Raw genomic sequence first — 18,760 nt, forward strand, 5'->3', positions numbered from 1 at the left:
TGGATTCGCCTGGAATCCCTATATTTACTCAGGATTTAGTCTTACTGTGAACTACAAATAAACAGAAGTCAGGTTAGAGCAGTGTTTCTCAACCCTGTTCCTACACATTCTACTGCATATCCCCACTGCCTACTCTGCTTTAAAGTCACTTAATAAAGTACCGGTAAGTGGAGGTATGATGTGTCTAATACACTGCTGACATACATAATGATTTATGCTCAATAGGGTGCTAAGGGGTTTTAACAGGTAAACTCAGTAAAGGACTGTTTATTAGCTAATCAGTTGGATCTGGTGGAAAACACACAATTTTAGGGCAGAGACAGCTACCTGTTTTGTATTGGTGCAGATTAATGGGTGGTTTGTCTTTTCTGATGGTTTCCTCAATCAAGAATCATCGTACAGTTAAAACAAATCTGTATTATCTGGGATCTGTATTAATAAAAGGTTATAACTGAATCCCTCATATCTACACACAGAGGAGAAAGCCATGTACTCAGCAGAGCTGGAAAGGCACAACAAAGAGAAGGATGACTGGAGAAGGAAGGCGGAGACACTAGAGGACAAGGCTTCCGCCCTGCAGGTAACATGTAACATTCTCTCTATGTTCGCTGCTAAGCATTATTTGCTTATGTGTTTCTTTTAGAAACAAATATTTCTAATTTATTAAAATATTCCTAATTCAAGTAGCTACCCATTTGCAGAAACAGCTTGTTTAATTTTCAAGAGAAGAGCTTGGGAAGGGTGTTTTAAAGACCATTATAACTAAAGCCAAAAAAAAAGCATCAGCTAGAGTGGTTTAATATGTCTGGACACACAGTGCAATTGATGTGTAGCCATTTTAATAATATTGATGTGTTCCTGGGCTCCAAATGTCCCAGCAGACTATGGTGCTACCACTATGATCAGGAAATTGCTGGTTTAAATCCTGGTCATGCAGCTTGCCATCGGCTGCCGGAGCCTCGAGAGAGCACAATTGGCCTTGCTCTCTCTGGGTGGGTAGATGGCGCTCTCTCCCCACATCACTCCAAAGGGTGATGTCGATTAGCACGAGGCACCTGTGAGCTGATGTATCAGAACCGAGTCGCTGCACTTTCCTCCAAGTGTTCTGTGATGCTGCTCGACAATGCTGCATCAGCAGCAGCTCAAAAAGAAGCGGTGGCTGACTTCACATGTATTGGAGAAGGCATGTGCTAGTCTTCACCTTCCTTGTATTGAAGCATCATTAGTGATAAGGGGAGTAATGCTAAAAATGATGGATGGGATTATTGATTATCAGCATAGCTTAATTGTGGAGAAAAGTGGGCTTAAAAAAATAAATAAATAAGCCAATCCAAGACCAATACACATCCAGTGAGGTGTTTGTGTGTAAAAATCTTTCCTATTACTTTTTTGCTGAAGCTGAACTTGGATGAAGCGAACGCTGCTTTGGAGTCGGCTTCTAGGCTCACTGACCAGCTGGACCTGAAGGAAGAGCAGATTGAAGAGCTGAAGAAACAGGGTGAGAACTGTTATGAGAACATTAAAAAAAAAAAAAAAAACGCTACTTTTCAGATGCATTCCTTTTTCTTTTTTTTTTTTTTAGCTACAAATGGCAAAACTGAAGCCAGTGCTACCAAGACTAGCAATTACTTCTTGTGAGATGCAAGAATTCTTCTAACTGCTAACTAAAACAAAACCACTGTTACTGCACCAAAATCTACGCTGCAACTGCAAATCGTATCATGTCAGCTAACAGGCTTAAATGCTGGTTAGGAGTTTGCTAAGTTGTGGAGTGCTATTCAACAAGGAATGACACAATTCCTTGAGAAACTTGAGTAACCTGATTACTAAAAATGACTACATGCAAAATTCTTTGCATCAAAGCATAATTCAATTTAACATTTAATCCATGTAACTATATACACCTTTCTGTGTTTCACACAGGTGACATTTACTGTACAATTTGCTTTGTTCTAGTAGTTAGGATTGTACAGATAAAACAGACCAGAGAAATGTACAGTAGCCATCTGAAGTTTTAAGCCAAAGTAACCTTGATCTAGTCTACTACAATGGTACTTAGGCCAAATCCCATTTCTATTTTTTACCTCTACCTCTTATTTTAGAGTGTAACCCTTGCAACAAGGTTACAAGGGGAAAGGATGAGATCCTCTCCCTATGAATTGGGACAACCCTTTATGCACCTAATATAAATATACAGCATTGGAGTGCTAAAGTTCAGCAATTAATTATTTAATTTAATTTAATTAGTTTGTGATGAGGAGATGAAATTAGCTTTAATTAGGGTTCAAGCACCGAAGGTGCGTAGAACCCTATTGTTTTTGCTAAGATTTTTCTTCTTATTATTAGGGTTCAAGCACCGAAGGTGCGTAGAACCCTATTGTTATTGCTAAGATTTTTCTTCTTATTATTATTATTCTTTTTCTCCTGTAAAAACAGTTGTGCAGCCTAAAACGTAAGTCATAGAGAAATGAAACTTGGTAGGTAGATGTAGGATCAGTGCATCTCGGTGGACAACCAAAATGGCACCGATTGGTCAAGTGGTGGCGCTATAAACAAGGAAATTCATTTTTCACAATTTTCTCAATAACTCAAAAACCATAAGACCTACATTCAAAATTCTTTGTTTGATGGATTCCTTGGGTCAATACCTACAACTTTCCAATTTGGACCATGCACTTCCGTCTATATAGATTTTTTGCTAATTTGCATAATATGCAAAACATACTTTTGCGAACTAGTCCTAGGAATTTTGATCAATCCTGGCATGTTTGGTATCAAAACACTCGTGAGAGCATGGCCTTCAATATTCATTAAGAAAAAGTTGAAATTTGTAAACAATATGGCCACCATATGCAAATTAGTCCTTCCGGATATATGCCCCATTCACTTCAATTGTTAAATTTGGAACACTGTTTCTCAGCAACCGTGCAACCTAGCAAGCTGAAACTTTGCATGCAGAATCTGTCATACAGCCTCTAAAGGATGTTCAAAGGGCAACTTAATCAATCAACATGGCTGAACACCATCAGCCAATCAGCATTCAGCAGACATTTTGGCAGGCTGAATGTTGCCCAATCTGGATGACACTTGGCAGTTATGTTCAGGTGGAGACGCTGTAGTGACCTGCAAATTGCTGAAACAATCCGACCACTGGGGGGCGCTGTTCCAACAAATCGAATACATGTCAATCATACTATACTATTTTGACATCTAAATGTTTGTGCCATATTTAGTACAGTGGCTCTGACAAATTTGTCAATACAACTATGTTTAAAAAGTGCTTTGTTTATTCAGAACTGCTAATTGTTTGAAAATAGCAATATTGATACTAGTCTCTGGATATTTGGCCTATCACCGCCATTTCAGACTTGTTGCACACTGTAGAGTCTCTAGGTTAAGATTCAATAAAAACATTTGTGAAAATTTCACATACAATAGTGTCCAGGCATCAAGCAGTCTGAGCGTCCTTGAAATTTTCAACCTAAATTGCTGTAACTCTGCAGTATTTGCTGTAATCTCACAATGTCAAAGACCTCTGTACAATATCACTCTGATGAAGCGCCATTTAATACAGAACTAGATTTAGAATATATTTGTAATTACATGTCATGTCAGACAATGAACTCATTTGTGTTAATGTAAACTTGTTTGGTAAAACATTTCAGCTTGTTTTGCAAAGGTCAAAAGGTCAATCTGAACACCACTTTGTAAACATTCTGGTTGAAACCACCTGATCAATACCAATAACATGTAGACACATTTTGACTAGATCTAACTCACTTGATGAATATCCTACAAACTTCACTAGATTGACATTACAATTACAATTTACAATTTAAGCACTGATCACGTTGAAAGGCTTCTGCTCAACATTAATAACAGGTGAAAATTTTTTAATAATCTCTAAATGTGACAGGGCATCTCCAATCATATTAGCCCTTTTTACACATCACCATTCAGTTCTCTAGTATGCACCATTGTGCCAGTTGGTGCTTGAACCCGATGATTGCCGCTTGCGGCTATATTTATTATTATTATTATTCTTTTTCTCCTGTAAAAACAGTTGTGCAGCCTAAACCGTAAGTCATAGAGAAATGAAACTTAGTAGGTAGATGTAGGATCAGTGCATCTCGGTGGACAACAAAAATGGCACCGATTGGTCAAGTGGTGGCGCTATAAACAAGGAAATTCATTTTTCACAATTTTCTCAATAACTCAAAAACCATAAGACCTACATTCAAAATTCTTTTTTTGATGGATTCCTTGGGTCAATACCAACAACTTTCCAATTTGGACCATGCACTTCCGTCTATATAGATTTTTTGCTAATTTGCATAATATGCAAAACCTACTTTTGCAAACTAGTCCTAGGAATTTTGACCAATCCTGGCATGTTTGGTATCAAAACACTCGTGAGAGCATGCGCTTCAATATTCATTAAGAAAAAGTTGAAATATGTAAACAATATGGCCGCCATATGCAAATTAGTCCTTCCGGATATATGCCCCATTCACTTCAAGAGGTAAATTTGGAGCACTGTTTCTCAGCAACTGTGCAACCTAGCAAGTTGAAACTTTGCATGCAGAATCTATCATACAGCCTCTAAAGGATGTTCAAAGGGCAACTTAATCAATCAACATGGCTGAACACCATCAGCCAATCAGCATTCAGCAGACATTTTGGCAGGCTGAATGTTGCCCAATCTGGATGATATTTGGCAGTTATGTTCAGGTGGAGACACTGTAGTGACCTGCAAAGTGCTGAAACAATCCGCCCACTGGGGGGCGCTGTTCCAAAAAAACGAGTATATGTCAATCATGCTGTACTATTTTGACATCTAATTGTTTTTGCCATATTTAGTACAGTGGCTCTGACAAATTTCTCAATACAACTATGTTTAAAAAGTGCTTTGTTCATTCATAATTGCTAATTGTTTGAAAATAGCTATATTGAAACTACTCTCTGGATATTTGGCCTATCACCTCCATTTCAGTCTTGCTGCACACTGTAGAGTCTCTAGGTAAATGTTCATTAAAAACATTTGTGAAAATTTCACATACAATACTCTCCAGGCATCAAGCAATCTGTGCGTCCTTGGAATTTCTAACCTAAATTGCTGTAACTCTGCAGTATTTGCTGTAATCTCACAATGTTAAAGACCTCTGTACAATATCACTCTGATGAAGCGCCATTTAATACAGAACTAGATTAAGAATAACTTGACATTACATGTCATATCAGAACATTCACTCCTTTGTGCCTCTTCTCAACATTAATAACAGGTGAAAGACTTTTGATCATTTCTAAATGTGACAGAATGTCTCCAATTGTGTTAGACCTTCTTACACATCACCATCCTATGCTCTAGTAGGCACCATTGTGCTAGTTGGTGCTTGATGAAGCGCCATTTAATTCAGAACTAGATTTATAATAACTTCGTAATTACATGTCATATCAGAACATTCACTCCTTTGTGTTAATTTAAACTTGTTTGGTCAAACATTTCAGCTTGTTCTGCAAAGGTTCAAAGGTCAATCTGAATACCACTTTGTGAACATTCTGGTTGAAGCCACCTGATCAATACCAATAACATGTAGACACCTTTTGACTAGTTCTGACTCACTTAATGAATATCCTACAAAGTTCACTAGATTTACATGTGAATTTAAGCACTGATCAGGTTGAAAGGCCTCTGCTCAACATTAATAACAGGTGAAAAACTTGATAATTTCTAAATGTGACAGGGCATCTCCAATCATATTAGACCTTCTTACACATCACCATTCAATGCTCCAGTAGGCACCATTGTGCAAGTTGGTGCTTGAACCCGATGATTGCCGCTTGCGGCTATATTTATTATTAGGGTTCAAGCACCGAAGGTGCGTAGAACCCTATTGTTTTTGCTAAGATTTTTCTTATTATTATTATTATTATTATTATTATTATTATTATTCTTTTTCTCCTGTAAAAACAGTTGTGCAGCCTAAACCGTAAGTCATAGAGAAATGAAACTTGGTAGGTAGATGTAGGATCAGTGCATCTCGGTGTACAACAAAAATGGCACCGATTGGTCAAGTGGTGGCGCTATAAACAAGGAAATTCATTTTTCACAATTTTCTCAATAACTCAAAAACCATAAGACCTACATTCAAAATTCTTTTTTTGATGGATTCCTTGGGTCAATACCAACAACTTTCCAATTTGGACCATGCACTTCCGTCTATATAGATTTTTTGCTAATTTGCATAATATGCAAAACCTACTTTTGCAAACTAGTCCTCGGAATTTTGACCAATCCTGGCATGTTTGGTATCAAAACACTCGTGAGAGCATGCGCTTCAATATTCATTAAGAAAAAGTAGAAATATGTAAACAATATGGCCGCCATATGCAAATTAGTCCTTCCGGATATATGCCCCATTCACTTCAAGAGGTAAATTTGGAGCACTGTTTCTCAGCAACTGTGCAACCTAGCAAGTTGAAACTTTGCATGCAGAATCTATCATACAGCCTCTAAAGGATGTTCAAAGGGCAACTTAATCAATCAACATGGCTGAACACCATCAGCCAATCAGCATTCAGCAGACATTTTGGCAGGCTGAATGTTGCCCAATCTGGATGATATTTGGCAGTTATGTTCAGGTGGAGACACTGTAGTGACCTGCAAAGTGCTGAAACAATCCGCCCACTGGGGGGCGCTGTTCCAAAAAAACGAGTATATGTCAATCATGCTGTACTATTTTGACATCTAATTGTTTTTGCCATATTTAGTACAGTGGCTCTGACAAATTTCTCAATACAACTATGTTTAAAAAGTGCTTTGTTCATTCATAATTGCTAATTGTTTGAAAATAGCTATATTGAAACTACTCTCTGGATATTTGGCCTATCACCTCCATTTCAGTCTTGCTGCACACTGTAGAGTCTCTAGGTAAATGTTCATTAAAAACATTTGTGAAAATGTCACATACAATACTCTCCAGGCATCAAGCAATCTGTGCGTCCTTGGAATTTCTAACCTAAATTGCTGTAACTCTGCAGTATTTGCTGTAATCTCACAATGTTAAAGACCTCTGTACAATATCACTCTGATGAAGCGCCATTTAATACAGAACTAGATTAAGAATAACTTGACATTACATGTCATATCAGAACATTCACTCCTTTGTGCCTCTTCTCAACATTAATAACAGGTGAAAGACTTTTGATCATTTTAAATGTGACAGAATGTCTCCAATTGTGTTAGACCTTCTTACACATCACCATCCTATGCTCTAGTAGGCACCATTGTGCTAGTTGGTGCTTGATGAAGCGCCATTTAATTCAGAACTAGATTTATAATAACTTCGTAATTACATGTCATATCAGAACATTCACTCCTTTGTGTTAATTTAAACTTGTTTGGTCAAACATTTCAGCTTGTTCTGCAAAGGTTCAAAGGTCAATCTGAATACCACTTTGTGAACATTCTGGTTGAAGCCACCTGATCAATACCAATAACATGTAGACACCTTTTGACTAGTTCTAACTCACTTAATGAATATCCTACAAAGTTCACTAGATTTACATGTGAATTTAAGCACTGATCAGGTTGAAAGGCCTCTGCTCAACATTAATAACAGGTGAAAAACTTGATAATTTCTAAATGTGACAGGGCATCTCCAATCATATTAGACCTTCTTACACATCACCATTCAATGCTCCAGTAGGCACCATTGTGCAAGTTGGTGCTTGAACCCGATGATTGCCGCTTGCGGCTATATTTAGGGTTCAAGCACCGAAGGTGCGTAGAACCCTATTGTTTTTGCTAAGATTTTTCTTATTATTATTATTATTATTAGGGGTTCGAGCACGTAGTGCTAGAAACCCTATTGTAATTGTTCCGATTATTATTCTTATTCTTTTTCTGCCATAGAAGTGATCGGGCAGAAGAAACCGTAAGGCCTACAGGGCTGAGACTTGGTCATATGGTAGTACTTCTCACCGCTACTCAGATTCAAAAGATGAGCCCGATCGGCCTCAAGGGGGCGCTATGGCGAAGGTCAATGCGTTAGGCCTCGTAACTCCCACGCCCTGATAGCTAGAGCAAAAATTCTTGCATTATATGATTCCTTGGTTAATGGCAAATCAAAAAGGTCAATAGAACCACTAAGCTCCGCCCACTTAGATTTTTTGCTATTTAGCATAATATGCAAAACCTACTTTTGAGAACTTGTCCTAGGGTCATTGACCAATCCTGTCATATTTGGTGTCAAACAACTCAGCAGAGTCTCAACCTCAATAATTATCAAAAAAATTTTGAAATTTGTAAACAATATGGCCGCCATATGCAAATTAATCTTACTGTGGCACACCCAAATTTACTCTAACAGCTGTAACTTTTGAATGCTTAAACCGACATTAATGCCACTTTACAACTTTGATGCCAATATGATTCTGAGGTAGCCATTCAATCTGTGTAGACATACGCCTCCAGGGGGCGGAGCCAAAGCTAAAAATCTGTTTCTCAGGAACCGTACAAGCTATGAAGCTCTCCTTTGGCATGTATCATCTATGGCCTATGTCCTAATGTTTTACAGAAGGAAAATTTGATATGCAAATTTTTGCGATCGTTATTAGCCAATCAGATTCCAGCAAGCTTTTGACAGGCTAAACAATCACCAATCAGGACGATACTTATACCCTACATGTATCTCAGGGCCTTCTATCATCCATTAAAATATGGCGTTGATTGGCCTCAAGGGGGCGCTATAGCAGAAAATCAGTTATATCTAAAGGTACAAGTGGCCTAGGCTTGTTATTCTTTTTTAGTTGTATACTTTGCTGTAGCCTTTACAACTTTGTAATTACATGTGTTTACCAAAAATGCAAAGATTTTCATCAGTGGCCAAAAGAGTAAAAATTGCTCTTTTCGAACTTGTCTTTAAGTCCTTAATCAATCAAAACAAATTTGGTCTTGATGCAATCTTGAGACCCTGTAGGTAAATAATTATCAAAAAAATCTTGACATTTTAACTATTTGAGGCCCATAAACCTTGATCAAACATGTACGTGAAAGCCTTTTCAGAGTTATTTGGCCAAAACTCTGTCAAAGTTTAAAACATGCCAAAACTGTTGAAGCTACTAATTAACAATGACATTTGAAGTACATGTGCCAAGTATGAGCCAAATAAGTCTTCAGTAGGCTCTACAGTGAAAAAATAACTATTTTCAATTTATTCTATTTATCGCTATTTTCCAACCTAAATGGACAGAAGACAGGAACCTTTCACCCTATCAACACACAAATTTATACACATATATAGACTGATAATCTGATCTTGATTGCAAATTTTCAGCCAAATCGGACATGTTTTGCCTCTACAACGGCTGGAAAACTACAGCGATTTTGTAGGCCTCAAGCCTGTATTATCGCTTTTTTCAAATCTAAATGGACAGAAGTCAGGAACCTTTGACCCTATTGACACAGAAATTGACATACATATATAGACTGATATTGTGATCCTGATTGCAAATTTTGAGCCAAATCAGATATTTTTTGCCTCTAATATGGCCAAAGAGCAACAGCCATTTTGTAGGCCATAAGCCTGTATTATCGCTTTTTTCAAGCCTAAATGGACAGAAGTCAGGAACCTTTGACCCTATCAACACACAAATTTACAAACATATATATACAGACCACTTGATCATGAGTACCAATTTGGAGCCCAATCGGACTTTTCTTCTCTTTTTAATAAATAGAAACACACTGATAGGGAATGTTCTGTCTTACTTATAGAGTGATAGATTTCCAGCAGGTTATATGTGGTCTCTTGCTGCGCTCTGGTGGTCATTTGGTGAAACAGTTACAGTTGAATTATTCTAAATAAAAGCTCTGCTGAACTTATTTAATCTTGCTTGTCTTGCTTAATTGAACATCTGTATCCTTCTTGGTCATGCTGGTCAGCCACCTGGGTCATTCTTGTTTATGCTCCACCCAATTTTTTTTTTTTTAATTTGCATAATATGCAAAACCTACTTTTGAGAACTTGTCTTTGCCTCCTTGTCCAATCATGACATGTTTGGTGTCAAACAGTTCAGCAGAGCTTACTCCTCAATAATTATTAAACAAAATCTTTACATTTATAAACAATATGGCCGCCATATGCAAATTAGTTTTTCCATGGTGCAGTAAAATGTCTTTAACACTTATAACTTTTGAATGCTTAACCTGACACTAATACCACTTCAGTCCTTTGATCATTACATGACTCTCAGATACCCTGTCAGTGTAAGTAGATATACACCCCCAGGGGGCGGAGCCAATGCTCGATAGCTGTTTCTCTAGAACCATACAAGCTATCAAGGTCATCCTTGCCAATTATCATCTATGGCCCATGCACTAATGGTACACCAAAGGAAATGTTGATACATTTTTGTGGTCACTATTAGCCAATCACTTTCCAGCAAGCTTTTGACAGGCTGAATGTTAATCAGGTAAAAACGTATACACCATATGTGAGTTATTTATATGTGGCCTTTTTATGCCTCATCACTAGGCTCCCATCAGGATTAATGTGGTTTGTATTTTTCAATTTAAGAACTGATGTTGTTTCACCAAATGCCCACTAGAGTGCAGAAAGACAACACATAAAACTTGCTGAACACTACAGCTCAATTTATCAATGCCTTTTACAACTAGTTTACTCACATCACTCATCTAGCATGGTTATTATGGTCATGCTAGTCAACCAGCTTGGTCCTTATTTTCATTCTGGTCAACTAGCTGGGTATTTTGGTCATGCTGGTCAACCAGCTGGGTCTTTATGTTCATGCTGGTCAATCAGCTGGGTCTTTATGGTCATGCTGGTCTACCAGCTGGGTCTTTATGGTCATGCTGGTCTAACACCTGGGTCTTTATGGTCATAATGGTCACCCACCTTGGTTATCCAGTTTGGTGATGACGGTCAACCAGCAACAGGTTTTAAGCCTAACTGGCCTCCAGGGGCCTCTTTGCCTGTAACGCTCGAACCCCGTAAATCGCCGCTTGCGGCTATATTTATTAGGGGTTCGAGCACGTAGTGCTAGAAACCCTATTGTAATTGTTCTGATTATTATTATTATTATTATTATTATTCTTATTCTTTTTCTGCCATAGAAGTGATCGGGCAGAAGAAACCGTAAGGCCTACAGGGCTGAGACTTGGTCATATGGTAGTACTTCTCACCGCTACTCAGATTCAAAAGATGAGCCCGATCGGCCTCAAGGGGGCGCTATGGCGAAGGTCAACGCGTTAGGCCTCGTAACTGCCACGCCCTGATAGCTAGAGCAAAAATTCTTGCATTATATGATTCCTTGGTTAATGGCAAATCAAAAAGGTCAATAGAACCACTAAGCTCCGCCCACTTAGATTTTTTTCTATTTAGCATAATATGCAAAACCTACTTTTGAGAACTTGTCCTAGGGTCATTGACCAATCCTGTCATATTTGGTGTCAAACAACTCAGCAGAGTCCCAACCTCAATAATTATCAAAAAAATTGTGAAATTTGTAAACAATATGGCCGCCATATGCAAATTAATCTTACCGTGGCACACCCAAATTTACTCTAACAGCTGTAACTTTTGAATGCTTAAACCTACACTAATGCCACTTTAGAACGTTGATGCCAACATGATTCTGAGGTAGCCCGTCAATCTGTGTAGACATACGCCCCCAGGGGGCGGAGCCAAAGCTAAAAATCTGTTTCTCAGGAACCGTACAAGCTATGAAGCTCTCCTTTGGCATGTATCATCTATGGCCTATGTCCTAATGTTTTACAGAAGGAAAATTTGATATGCAAATTTTTGCGATCGTTATTAGCCAATCAGTTTCCAGCAAGCTTTTGACAGGCTAAACAATGACCAATCAGGACGATACTTATACCCTCCATGTATCTCAGGGCCTTCTATCATCCATTAAAATATGGCGTTGATTGGCCTCAAGGGGGCACTATAGCAGAAAATCAGTTATATCTAAAGGTACAAGTGGCCTAGGCTTGTTATTCTTTTTTAGTTGTATACTTTGCTGTAGCCTTTACAACTTTGTAATTACATGTGTTTACCAAAAATGCAAAGATTTTCATCAGTGGCCAAAAGAGTAAAAATTGCTCTTTTCGAACTTGTCTTTAAGTCCTTAATCAATCAAAACAAATTTGGTCTTGATGCAATCTTGAGACTCTGTAGGTAAATAATTATCAAAACAATCATGACATTTTAACTATTTGAGGCCCATAAACCTTGATCAAACATGTACGTGAAAGCCTTTTCAGAGTTATTTGGCCAAAACTCTGTCAAAGTTTAAAACATTCCAAAACTGTTGAAGCTACTAATTAACAATGACATTTGAAGTACATGTGCCAAGTATGAGCCAAATAAGTCTTCAGTAGGCTCTACAGTGAAAAAATAACTATTTTCAATTTATTCTATTTATCGCTATTTTCCAACCTAAATGGACAGAAGACAGGAACCTTTCACCCTATCAACACACAAATTTATACACATATATAGACTGATAATCTGATCTTGATTGCAAATTTTCAGCCAAATCGGACATGTTTTGCCTCTACAACGGCTGGAAAACTACAGCGATTTTGTAGGCCTCAAGCCTGTATTATCGCTTTTTTCAAATCTAAATGGACAGAAGTCAGGAACCTTTGACCCTATTGACACAGAAATTGACATACATATATAGACTGATATTGTGATCCTGATTGCAAATTTTGAGCCAAATCAGATATTTTTTGCCTCTAATATGGCCAAAGAGCAACAGCCATTTTGTAGGCCATAAGCCTGTATTATCGCTTTTTTCAAGCCTAAATGGACAGAAGTCAGGAACCTTTGACCCTATCAACACACAAATTTACAAACATATATATACAGACCACTTGATCATGAGTACCAATTTGGAGCCCAATCGGACTTTTCTTCTCTTTTTAATAAATAGAAACACACTGATAGGGAATGTTCTGTCTTACTTATAGAGTGATAGATTTCCAGCAGGTTATATGTGGTCTCTTGCTGCGCTCTGGTGGTCATTTGGTGAAACAGTTACAGTTGATTTATTCTAAATAAAAGCTCTGCTGAACTTATTTAATCTTGCTTGTCTTGCTTAATTGAACATCTGTATCCTTCTTGGTCATGCTGGTCAGCCACCTGGGTCATTCTTGTTTATGCTCCACCCAATTTTTTATTTTTTATTTGCATAATATGCAAAACCTACTTTTGAGAACTTGTCTTTGCCTCCTTGTCCAATCATGACATGTTTGGTGTCAAACAGTTCAGCAGAGCTTACTCCTCAATAATTATTAAACAAAATCTTTACATTTATAAACAATATGGCCGCCATATGCAAATTAGTTTTTCCATGGTGCAGTAAAATGTCTTTAACACTTATAACTTTTGAATGCTTAACCTGACACTAATACCACTTCAGTCCTTTGATCATTACATGACTCTCAGATACCCTGTCAGTGTAATTAGACATACACCCCCAGGGGGCGGAGCCAATGCTCGATAGCTGTTTCTCTAGAACCATACAAGCTATCAAGGTCATCCTTGCCAATTATCATCTATGGCCCATGCACTAATGGTACACCAAATGAAAATTTGATATGGACACTTTTGTGGTCACTATTAGCCAATCACATTCCAGCAAGCTTTTAACAGGCGGAATGTTAATCAGGTCAAAACTTATATACTATATACGGGTTATTTATATGCCCTTTTTATGCCTTGTGTTTTTTCAATTTAAGAACTGAATTTGTTTCACCAAATGCCCACTAGAGTGCAGTAAGACACCACATAAAACCTGATGAACACTACTGCTCAATTTATCAATGCTTTTCAACTAGTTTACTCACACCACTCATCTAGCATTGCCATTATGGTCTTTATGGTCACGCTGGTCACCCAGCTTGGTTATGCTGGCCATCCAGCTTGGTCATGCTGGCCATTCACATTGGTCATTATGGTCCTGCTGGTCATTCAGCTTTGTCCTCATAGTAATGGTGGTCTTCCAGCTTGGTCATACTGGCCAACCACCTTTGCCATGCTGGTCATCCAGTTTGGTCATTATGGTCTTCCAGCTTGGTCAATATGGTCAACAAGTTTGTCATCCAGATTAGTCATGCTGGTAATCTAGCTTGGTCTTCACGGTCATGCTGGTCATCCTCATCCAGTTTGGCGATGCCGGTCAACCGGCAACATGTTTTAAGCCTAACTGGCCTCCAGGGGTCTCTTTGCCTGTGACGCTCGAACCCCGTAAATCGCCGCTTGCGGCTATATTTATTATAGTTCTTATTCTTTTTCTGCCATAGAAGTGATTGGGCAGAAGAAACCGTAAGGCCTACAGGGCTGAGACTTGGTCATATGGTAGTACTTCTCACCGCTACTCAGATTCAAAACATGAGCCTGATCGGCCTCAAGGGGGCGCTATGGCGAAGGTCAACGCGTTTGGCATCGTAACTCCTACACCCTGATAGCTAGAGCAAAAATTCTTGCATTATATGATTCCTTGGTTAATGGCAAATCAAAAAGGTCAATAGAAACACTAAGCTCCGCCCACTTAGATTTTTTGCTATTTAGCATAATATGCAAAACCTACTTTTGAGAACTTGTCCTAGGGTCATTGACCAATCCTGTCATTTTTGGTGTCAAACAACTCAGCAGAGTCCCAACCTCAATAATTATCGAAAAAATTGTGAAATTTGTAAACAATATGGCCGCCATATGCACATTAATCTTACCGTGGCACACCCAAATTTACTCTAACAGCTGTAACTTTTGAATGCTTAAACCTACACTAATGCCACTTTACAACTTTGATGCCAACATGATTCTGAGGTAGCCCGTCAATCTGTGTAGACATACGCCCCCAGGGGGCGGAGCCAAAGCTAAAAATCTGTTTCTCAGGAACCGTACAAGCTATGAAGCTCTCCTTTGACATGTATCATCTATGGCCTATGTCCTAATGTTTTACAGAAGGAAAATTTGATATGCAAATTTTTGCGATCGTTATTAGCCAATCAGTTTCCAGCAAGCTTTTGACATGCTAAACAATGACCAATCAGGACGATACTTATACCCTACATGTATCTCAGGGCCTTCTATCATCCATTAAAATATGGCGTTGATTGGCCTCAAGGGGGCGCTATAGCAGAAAATCAGTTATATCTAAAGGTACAAGTGGCCTAGGCTTGTTATTCTTTTTTAGTTGTATACTTTGCTGTAGCCTTTACAACTTTGTAATTACATGTGTTTACCAAAAATGCAAAGATTTTCATCAGTGGCCAAAAGAGTAAAAATTGCTCTTTTCGAACTTGTCTTTAAGTCCTTAATCAATCAAAACAAATTTGGTCTTGATGCAATCTTGAGACCCTGTAGGTAAATAATTATCAAAAAAATCTTGACATTTTAACTACTTGAGGCCCATAAACCTTGATCAAACATGTACGTGAAAGCCTTTTCAGAGTTATTTGGCCAAAACTCTGTCAAAGTTTAAAACATGCCAAAACTGTTGAAGCTACTAATTAACAATGACATTTGAAGCACATGTGCCAAGTATGAGCCAAATAAGTCTTCAGTAGGCTCTACAGTGAAACAATAACTATTTTCAATTTATTCTATTTATCGCTATTTTCCAACCTAAATGGACAGAAGACAGGAACCTTTCACCCTATCAACACACAAATTTATACACATATATAGACTGATATTGTGATCTTGATTGCAAATTTTCAGCCAAATCGGACATGTTTTGCCTCTACAACGGCTGGAAAACTACAACGATTTTGTAGGCCTCAAGCCTGTATTATCGCTTTTTTCAAATCTAAATTGACAGAAGTCAGGAACCTTTGACCCTATTGACACAGAAATTGACATACATATATAGACTGATATTGTGATCCTGATTGCAAATTTTGAGCCAAATCAGATATTTTTTGCCTCTAATATGGCCAAAGAGCAACAGCCATTTTGTAGGCCATAAGCCTGTATTATCACTTTTTTCAAACCTAAATGGTCAGAAGTCAGGAACCTTTGACCCTATCAACACACAAATTTACATTCATGTATATACAGACCACTTGATCATGAGTACCAATTTGGAGCCCAATCGGACTTTTCTTCTCTTTTTAATAAATAGAAACACACTGATAGGGAATATTCTGTCTTTCTGATAGAGTGATAGATTTCCAGCAGGTTATATGTGGTCTCTTGCTGCGCTCTGGTGGTCATTTGGTGAAACAGTTACAGTTGAATTATTCTAAATTAAAGCTCTGCTGAACTTATTCAATCTTGCTTGTCTTGCTTAATTGAAGATCTTTATCCTTCTTGGTCATGCTAGTCAGCCGCCTGGGTCATTCTTGTTTATGCTCCACACACTTAATTTTTTTTTAAATTTGCATAATATGCAAAACCTACTTTTGAGATCTTGTCCTTGGATCCTTGACCAATCATGACATGTTTGTTGTCAAACAGTTCAGCAGAGCTTACTCCTCAATAATTATTAAAAAAATCTTTACATTTATAAACAATATGGCCGCCATATGCAAATGAGTTCTACCATGGTGCAGTAAAATGTCTTTAACACATAACTTTTGAATGCTTAACCTGACACTAATACCACTTCAGTCCTTTGATCATTACATGATTCTCAGATACCCTGTCAGTTTAAGTAGACATACACCCCCAGGGGGCGGGGCCAATGCTCGATAGCTGTTTCTCTAGAACCATACAAGCTATCAAGGTCATCCTAGCCAATTATCATCTATGGCCCATGCACTAATGGTACACCAAATGAAAATTTGATATGGACACTTTTGTGGTCACTATTAGCCAATCACATTCCAGCAAGCTTTTAACAGGCGGAATGTTAATCAGGTCAAAACTTATATACTATATACGGGTTATTTATATGCCCTTTTTATGCCTTGTGTTTTCTCAATTTAAGAACTGAATTTGTTTCACCAAATGCCCACTAGAGTGCAGTAAGACACCACATAAAACCTGATGAACACTACAGCTCAATTTATCAATGCTTTTCAACTAGTTTACTCACACCACTCATCTAGCATTGCCATTATGGTCTTTATGGTCACGCTGGCCATCCAGCTTGGTTATGCTGGCCATCCAGCTTGGTCATGCTGGCCATTCACATTGGTCATTATGGTCCTGCTGGTCATTCAGCTTTGTCCTCATAGTAATGGTGGTCTTCCAGCTTGGTCATACTGGCCAACCACCTTTGCCATGCTGGTCATCCAGTTTGGTCATTATGGTCCTCCAGCTTGGTCAATATGGTCAACAAGTTTGTCATCCAGATTAGTCATGCTGGTAATCTAGCTTGGTCTTCACGGTCATGCTGGTCATCCTCATCCAGTTTGGCGATGCCGGTCAACCGGCAACATGTTTTAAGCCTAACTGGCCTCCAGGGGTCTCTTTGCCTGTAACGCTCGAACCCCGTAAATCGCCGCTTGCGGCTATATTTATTATTATTATTATTCTTTTTCTCCTGTAAAAACAGTTGTGCAGCCTAAACCGTAAGTCATAGAGAAATGAAACTTGGTAGGTAGATGTAGGATCAGTGCATCTCGGTGGACAACAAAAATGGCACCGATTGGTCAAGTGGTGGCGCTATAAACAAGGAAATTCATTTTTCACAATTTTCTCAATAACTCAAAAACCATAAGACCTACATTCAAAATTCTTTTTTTGCTGGATTCCTTGGGTCAATACCAACAACTTTCCAATTTGGACCATGCACTTCCGTCTATATAGATTTTGTGCTAATTTGCATAATATGCAAAACCTACTTTTGCAAACTAGTCCTAGGATTTTTGACCAATCCTGGCATGTTTGGTATCAAAACACTCGTGAGAGCATGCGCTTCAATATTCATTAAGAAAAAGTTGAAATATGTAAACAATATGGCCGCCATATGCAAATTAGTCCTTCCGGATATATGCCCCATTCACTTCAAGAGGTAAATTTGGAGCACTGTTTCTCAGCAACCGTGCAACCTAGCAAGTTGAAACTTTGCATGCAGAATCTAACATACAGCCTCTAAAGGATGTTCAAAGGGCAACTTAATCAATCAACATGGCTGAACACCATCAGCCAATCAGCATTCAGCAGACATTTTGGCAGGCTGAACGTTGCCCAATCTGGATGATATTTGGCAGTTATGTTCAGGTGGAGACACTGTAGTGACCTGCAAAGTGCTGAAACAATCCGCCCACTGGGGGGCGCTGTTCCAAAAAAACGAGTATATGTCAATCATGCTGTACTATTTTGACATCTAATTGTTTTTGCCATATTTAGTACAGTGGCTCTGACAAATTTCTCAATACAACTATGTTTAAAAAGTGCTTTGTTCATTCATAATTGCTAATTGTTTGAAAATAGCTATATTGAAACTAGTCTCTGGATATTTGGCCTATCACCTCCATTTCAGTCTTGCTGCACACTGTAGAGTCTCTAGGTAAATGTTCATTAAAAACATTTGTGAAAATTTCACATACAATACTCTCCAGGCATCAAGCAATCTGTGCGTCCTTGGAATTTCTAACCTAAATTGCTGTAACTCTGCAGTATTTGCTGTAATCTCACAATGTTAAAGACCTCTGTACAATATCACTCTGATGAAGCACCATTTAATACAGAACTAGATTAAGAATAACTTGACATTACATGTCATATCAGAACATTCACTCCTTTGTGCCTCTTCTCAACATTAATAACAGGTG

The 18,760-nt window shown here is 38.3% G+C and overlaps 1 protein-coding gene across 1 annotated transcript in view; it reads left to right on the forward strand.

Annotated features, from left to right (window-relative positions):
* trip11 (thyroid hormone receptor interactor 11) overlaps positions 1 to 18,760 on the forward strand; it is an 80,167-nt gene that overhangs the window by 47,471 nt on the left and 13,936 nt on the right. The window contains exons 16-17 of the mRNA XM_049481161.1: positions 477 to 580; positions 1,399 to 1,498. Coding sequence (XP_049337118.1) covers positions 477 to 580; positions 1,399 to 1,498 — 204 coding nt within the window. The remainder of the gene's footprint in view (positions 1 to 476; positions 581 to 1,398; positions 1,499 to 18,760) is intronic.

This window comes from Astyanax mexicanus, chromosome 7, assembly GCF_023375975.1.
Source record: "Astyanax mexicanus isolate ESR-SI-001 chromosome 7, AstMex3_surface, whole genome shotgun sequence".
In the NCBI taxonomy this organism is placed as follows: domain Eukaryota; kingdom Metazoa; phylum Chordata; class Actinopteri; order Characiformes; family Acestrorhamphidae; genus Astyanax; species Astyanax mexicanus.